Source organism: Scylla paramamosain, unplaced genomic scaffold (assembly GCF_035594125.1).
Source record: "Scylla paramamosain isolate STU-SP2022 unplaced genomic scaffold, ASM3559412v1 Contig18, whole genome shotgun sequence".
NCBI lineage: Eukaryota > Metazoa > Arthropoda > Malacostraca > Decapoda > Portunidae > Scylla > Scylla paramamosain.
Genome location: NW_026973683.1, coordinates 662501 through 670000, shown reverse-complemented (window position 1 = coordinate 670000; position 7500 = coordinate 662501). Strand labels below are relative to the sequence as shown.

General features: G+C 53.0%; 2 protein-coding genes across 5 annotated transcripts in view; both read left to right on the top strand.

Annotated features, from left to right (window-relative positions):
- Window positions 1-7500, top strand: part of LOC135097342 (obscurin-like) — a 130126-nt gene that overhangs the window by 20542 nt on the left and 102084 nt on the right. The window lies entirely within an intron of this gene.
- The window catches only part of LOC135097344 (uncharacterized), a 23228-nt gene that overhangs the window by 566 nt on the left and 15162 nt on the right, over window positions 1-7500 (top strand). The window contains 2 exon segments of the mRNA XM_063999142.1: window positions 1-3892; window positions 3895-4064. The exon segment at window positions 1-3892 is cut by the window's left edge and continues 566 nt beyond it. Coding sequence (XP_063855212.1) covers window positions 1-3892; window positions 3895-4064 — 4062 coding nt within the window.

Here is a 7500-nt window from a genome sequence, read left to right as displayed (position 1 = left end):
ATCACGGGCAAGGCCACGGACCTGCACAGCTTCAGCCCCATCATCGCCTTCGGCAAGCCGGTGAAGCACGAGGGCGTGGAGGGCTGCCGCATCACGCGCCACGAGGACTTCTCCTTCGTGCGGCCGCTGCTGCTCAAAAACAAAGACAATGAAGGCTCCTTCTCCTACCTGGAGGAGGTGCTACAGCGGATGCGGGCGCGGCTCAAGGGCAAGACTGAGACGAGCAAAGAGTTTGTATACCACATGACGGAGCAGAAGACGAGCATGGTGGTGTCTGCCGAGATGGAGGAGGCCATCAGGACGGGGCACTTCGAGACTGTGTCCGTGAGCAAGGACTCCAAGCGCGTCAACATCAAACTGCACCAGGGCCGCATCGTCAAGCTGGACCTGACCACCCTGGCGGCCGAGGAGTCTGACGCTCTGGACATTGCCTGCGGCGAGGGCCAGAACAAGAAGGTTCTCAAGCACCAACAGAAAATCTTAGAGGAGCGAAGGAAACGCAAGTCCAACACGCTGGCCCGCAAGAGCCAGTTCGAAGCGCTGGAGGCCAAGGCGGAGGCCGATGAGCTGAGGGACTCCGTCAGACCAATCAAGCCTCGAGTCAAGTTCAACGCCAAGCAGCGCGCCGAGAAGCTGGCCAGGATGGAGGCCATGCTGAAGGAGCAGCAGGAGAACAAGGCCATCCTGCTGCCCAAGGTGACGGATACACGCAAGCCCCGCGACGAGGAGCTGCAGTACGAGAGGATGCTGTCTGACCTGGGCCAGGCACAGACCAAGTCCATCACCATGGCCGCCGTGTCCGCGGGATTCAACTGGAAGGAGGCACAGGAGGCGGAGGACGCGGGCTTTGACTGGGACAGCTTCCCGCACGAGGAGTGGGTGGATCCGCTGGAGGTGACGGAGACGAGCGTAGCGCGTCAGGAGGTGGTGAAGGGCTCCGACGTGGCTAACCTGCAGGTGGTGGTGTCCGTGGAGACGGTGCGGCCCGCGCTACCCATGCCGCAGGACACGGCGCGCGCGGTGTGCAACCTGCTGGAGGAGCAACTCAAGCACACTGAGGACGTGAGCGACATCCTGCGAGCCGCGAAGGACCCAGACTGCGTGCCGACCTTCCAGGACATCTGCCTCATCGCCGCCGCCATGGAGGCCGCCGAGGTGGGCTTCCTGGTGCGCGGCGAGGAGGGCGCCGAGTTCGTGCCGAAGGCGGAATACGTGGCCAGCGACGCCCAGGCCGTGTCTGGGGCGCTGGTGGAGATCAATGAGAAGAAGAAGTTCGTGGCGGGCCAGATCCTGCAGGTGGGCGACAAGGAGTCCTTCGTGGCGGGCCAGACGGTGGTGACACCGCAGGGCAAGAAGTTCGTGCCGGGCCAGACCATCATCAACAGGGACGGCGAGGTGAGCCTTGTGCCGGGCCAGTGCGTCAAGGGCGCGGAGGACGAGGCCATCCAGTTCGTGGCGGGCCAGGTGTTCAGCGGGCCAGGAGGACCCAAGTTCGTGGCGGGCCAGGTGATGGACCTCGGGGATGGACGGCAGAGCTTCGTGGCGGGCCAGACGGTCGTCACTGAGGACGGACCCAAGTTCTGTCCCGGTGAAGTGACGGTGAACGCGTACGGAGAGGACATGTTCGTGCCGGGCTTGGTCATGCCCACGGCGGAGGGCGCCAAGTTCGTGGCCGGCCAGGCTTTCCCTACGGAGGGGGGCCTGGCCTTCACGCCGGGCCAGATCATGGACACCATCGAGGGCCCGTCTTTCGTGCCGGGCCGGACCTTCAACACGCCCGAGGGGAAGAAGTTCATCAAGGGCGACCTGGTGGAGGACGAGGCCGGCCAGATCAGATTCGAGCACCGGCCCTTCGCGGAGAGCGAGCGCGTGAGCGAGTGGCTGGTCATTCCTAACAGCGAGCTGCAGCCGCTGGCCGTGGCGCAGCGCACCGTGGTGGGTTTCATCGTCAACCCCACCAACACCGACAACGTGCAGCCCGGCGACCAGCTGTACGGCGACATGGTGGAGACAGCTGACGCAGTGCAGTTCTACCTGTCTGGAAAGCTGCCCAAGGAGTTGTCGCCTGAGGCCAAGGTCATCCCGGGCCGTCTGGTGGTGACGGAGCAGGACCAGCGCTTCGTGCCCGGCAGGATGATGGCGGGAGAGGGCGAAGAGGCCGAAAAGTTCGTGCCGGGCCAGACGGTGACCACCACGCACGGCGAGGAGTTCATCCCGGGCCAGATCGTGGAGAGCTGCGAGGGGCCCAAGTTCGTGCCGGGCCAGATGGTAATGACGGCGCACGGCGAGAAGTTCGTGCCGGGCCAGGTCATCGTGGAGGATGAGGGGCCAAAGTTCGTGCCGGGCCAGATCATCCAGACCAAGAACGGCGCCACTTTCATCCCTGGCCAGATGATGAACACAGACGAGGGCCAGCTGTTCGTGCCGGGCCAACTGGTGGAGACCAACGCCGGACCGCGTTTCGTGCCGGGCCAGGTGGTGGAGAGTCCCGAGGGGCCGAAGTTCATCCCAGGCAACATCATCGAGACCGAGGAGGGACTCAAGTACGTCCCGCCAGACGCTGACGAGATCGACGAAGACTTCGAGATCTCGTTCCAGGGGTTCGAGGTGAGCGAGGAGGAGCTGGCGCTGCTCATGACACACCCCACGGACGCGCGGCCGCACCCTACGCTGCTCAACGGCGAGTGTCTCATCGACACGGACACGCTCAAGAAACTGGCGGTGGACACCGTGGTGGTGCACGGCACCACGCCTGAGCCGCAACAGCAGGAGAAGAAGAAGAAGAAGAAAAAGAAGAAGTCTCGAGTCCAGCTGGATGTGATGGAGGAGGAGGCGGAGGAGGAAGTGGAGGAGGAGGACGAGGGCACGGACAGGGTGGAGCTGCTGGTGGAGCTGGTGCGGGCTGGTTCCTGCATCTCCGAGGCGCGGCGGGAGAAGGAGATGGAGAAGCTGGCGGCCATGATGGGCGAGGAGGGCGAGCACGAGAACCATGCCACGGTTCAGGTGGAGGCCATCAGCCGCGTGCTGGCCTCCAGCAGCAGGGCGGCGGCGGTAGTGCGCGCCTTCCTGGGCCAGGACGAGGGCGTCATCGCCAACATCATCCATTACATGGTGGACACCGACGATATCAAGAGGAATGACCAGGCGCGCCGCGCGCTGCGCCAGACCGTGCACCGCGTGGTGACGCGCCGCTGCGACAGAGAGATCGACGAGATGGTGGAGATGCTTAGCGACAGCCCCGAGAGTCTGCTGACGGACACGCGCACGCAGGTGCTGCTGACGGAGGCGGTGGGCGTGGTGTGTGTCACAGGCAACGTGGAGGTGGCCGCCATGCTGGAGAAGTTCATCTCAGAGCCCTCGGAGCCTGACTCGCTGCGGGACAACTCCGACGTGGTGTCGGTGCTGCGGCAGCTGATCGTGCTGCACCAGATCGCCGAGCAGGACCCCGAGGTGGCCCGCATGCTGCAGGTGTTGCAGACCAACCCCGAGGGCCTCAAGGACCGCAAGAAGATCCGCGAGTTGCTGCGGGACGCCAACCTGCTCTTGCAGATGCCCAAGAAAGCCAAGGGAACACAGGACGAGGACGACGACGACGACGACGACGACGAGGAAGCCTCCAGGAGATTTGACCTGCGCCACGTGGCGTCCTCCAAGGACATCCCCAAGGAGATGTTCGAGCAGCTGAAGGAGGACAGACACACGGCCACCCGCTTCATCGAGGAGCTGCCTGACGAGCTGTTCCAGCAGATCCTGCAGGACCAGCGGTGCGGCGAGAGCCTCATCGCGTCGCTCAACGAGGGCTGCACGGACGCGGCGCGGGGCGAGCTGGACAAGTTCAAGAAGGGCATGGCCATCGTGGTCACCAAGGAGAACATGCAGGCCGTCATCCCGAGGAGTTCTCGCGCTCCGTGTGTTACGGCATCGTGCCCTACCTGCTCATCGACGAGGAGGGCATCAAGTTCTTCGAGCGCGGCTTGACGGGCCGCAAGCTGGCGCCGGCGAGGGTCATCGAGAACACGTGGTACATGAGCGACGCCTACTACGACAAGAAGCCGACCTACGAGGTGCTGTCCCCTCCACCCCCGCCACCACCACCACCATTGTCATTTTTCATCGTGACACCACCACCACCACCACCACCACCACCACCATTACAGCACCACTGCCATCACTCACCGTCACACCACCGTCACCACTTTTCCCATCATTCACCACCACCACCACCACCACTCACCAACGCTCACTCTTACCCCGGAAGACTTTTCGGGGTGTGAACCACTGCTCCACTAATCACATAAACACACACACACACACACACACACACACACACACACACACACACACACACACACACACACACACACACACACACACACACACACACACAGATGACATGGTTTTAAGCAGATGGGCAGTAAGAGATCATAATGTAAACACAGACACACACACACACACACACACACACACACACACACACACACACACACACACACACACATCACCACCACAACCACAATCATCCCCACCACCACCACCATCACCACCATCACCACCACCACCCAATCACCACTAGACTAAGCAAATCAAGTACAAAAAATAAATAAATAAATAAAATACAGAATAACTTTGCAAAAATCAATTAAAAAATCACAAAATGAGTAAGAAAAATCACAATAAGAACTTGAAATTAAAGTAAAATCAATTATTATTACTAAACTTTATTATTTTCACTATATATTTCCATGTAGTGTTTTAGAAAACCGTGTTTAGAGAAGAATGGACCACCAACCCCACAGCCAGGCAATGCAAGGGGGCGACGACCCCTTCAAACCCCCCATCCCTCACCCCCCACCACCCCATCCTCAGCTCCCTACCTCCACGCCACTAACCAAGGAGAAGAAGAGGAGGAGGAGGAGGAGGAGGAGGTGACGCAGCCATCCACCTCCTCTGTCTCTCTCTTCCTCTTCCTCCTCGCCCACTTTGCACATTCCACATTGCGTTTTCCTGTTTTTTTGTTTTCCCATTTACGATTTGTCGGAGGAATGTGGGAAACTTCGCACGGATTAGAATTTCCCCCCCCTTTTTTTAATGACCTGTTTTTTTTTCCTCATCCTTCTTACTTTTTATTTTATTTCTTTATTTTATCAATCTCTACCTCGTCGTATTTTTTTGTCGAGGTAAAGTGAGAAAGGAGGAAAAACCAGAAAAACGTTTTAGAAGCTGTTCACGTGAAACTATCAACAGTTTACATTACAAAAAATTTCCCCACGTATTTTTTCTTCTGCTTCTTCAATTTTTTTTTTTTTATATACGAGTGGAAATCCTGAAAAAAACGAAAATCACATCAGGGGAAAAAAAGAAGCGGGAAATTTGACTCTTCAGTGATTCCCTTAATAGCTATTCGACGATGCGCTGTTTACCTTTGTTGATCTGACTCGTGGGAGGAAAAAATTCTGTTTCCCCCCACTCGGTGATTTTATTGGTATTGTTTCTATAATATTTTTTCTCTAGGGGAGACTGATAAAGAATAGAGAGAGAAGCTTACGTGAGAAATAAGTAAGCGTGACAAGACAGATAGACAGACAGAAGGCAGGCAGATATGGAGACAAATAGATAAACAGACAGATAAATAGACAGATAGATAGAGAGATAAGGAGACAGATAGATAGACAGATAGAAAGGCAGATAGACAGATAGACAGACAGACAGACAGATAGGTAGACACAGACAGATAGACAGACAGATTGACAGCTAGACAGACAGACAAACAGATAGCCATTTTCTCTCCCCTTCCTCTCTCATGCCCACTTTTCCTCCCCTTCCTTTCTTCTCCCCTCATTCCCTCTCCTTTTCTCTTCTCCCCTCTATCTTTGCCTCTTCCTCTTCCTTCCTTCCTTCACCTTTCCTTCCCTTCCACTCTCCTCTCCTCTTTCCTCCTCCTCCCTGCTTCCTCTCTTCTCCCTCACTTGTCCCTAAAAGTTTTCTTGTTCTCACTCACCCACGCACTTCTCATCCTTCCTCTCTATCTCTTCCTCCCTCACCCTTCCTCTCCTCCACTCCTCCGTTCCTTTACCTTCCTCACACCTACCTTTCTTTTCTCCCTTCCTCCCTCCCTCCCTCCTTCCCTCCCACTCTTAACACCTACGCGGAGTGGCAAAATTCAACTGCAACTAAAAAATTATGACCTGACACACACGAGAGATAATCGGGGAGACAAGAGGAAAGGAAGAAAATGGGAAAATATACAGTGGGAAGGAAATATACGCAATTTGGGCATCGAAAAGTTGGAAGATAGTTTTAATGATGCAAAAAAGTTTATATTAGATGGTAACTCTTATGTTTACGCAGAAAGGATGGGAAAAAATGAAGTTAAATGGATAAATTGGTTGAAAAAAATAATATGTACCAGAAAATAAGATATAAAAGAGAAATAGAAGTGATAAATAAATAGATAGATAATTAGATACGTAAATGAATAAATGAAAGACAGAAATAAAGGAAAAGCAATGAATTTAACTGCATAAATTGATAAAAAGATGTAGAAAAACAATGTATGAAAACGAAACAGACGTAATTAATAAATATAAAGATAACTAGATACATAAATAAACAAACAAATAAACAAACAAACAATAGAAAAAACATTGATAAATTAAACAAAACAAGAGGAAAGACAGAAAGGAGGATTTAAAGACACAAGGAGAATCGAACCGTAATAATTTTCACGAGTCACAAATTCACGAAGCAAAACAAACAAACAAACAAATGAAAGAGTTAAATACATTTCCTTTATAAGTGAGATAATTTAGAGATCTTATCAGAGAGAGAGAGAGAGAGAGAGAGAGAGAGAGAGAGAGAGAGAGAGAGAGAGAGAGAGAGAGAGAGAGAGAGAGAGAGAGAGAGAGAGAGACAGAGAGAGAGAGAGAGAGAGAGAGAGAGCAAAATAGTTACATGTTGCTTATTCTTCACCCTCTCTCCCCCCCCTCTCTCTCTCTCTCTCTCTCTCTCTCTCTCTCTCTCTCTCTCTCTCTCTCTCTCTCTCTCTCTCTCTCTCTGACTCAGACAAAGAACACAATGGAACGAGAGCAAAAGACAAAAAGCATGAACGATGAAATAAAAAAAATAACTCCCGCTAATGAATAAAGAAGAGGAATAGATGATAAAAGGGAATAAGAACAACGTGACGAGAATAATAAGAAGAAATAAGAGGAGAATAAGACAATGATAAAAATAGCATGATGAAAACACCGAGAACTCTGAATAAAGGCGGGAAATACAGCGTAAAGAAAGAAAAGAACATAAAAAAACAGAAATTAAGAAGAAATGAGAGAATAAGAAAATAGAAAAAAAAATCAAGTAAAATAGAAATTGCTAGAAATTTTACATAACAAACACACACACACACACACACATACACACACTACGTAAAGTAAATAACAAAAAAATAACAATGCTCTTACCTATGCAAATTCCACTTACCTGTTCCCTTCACCTGGAGAC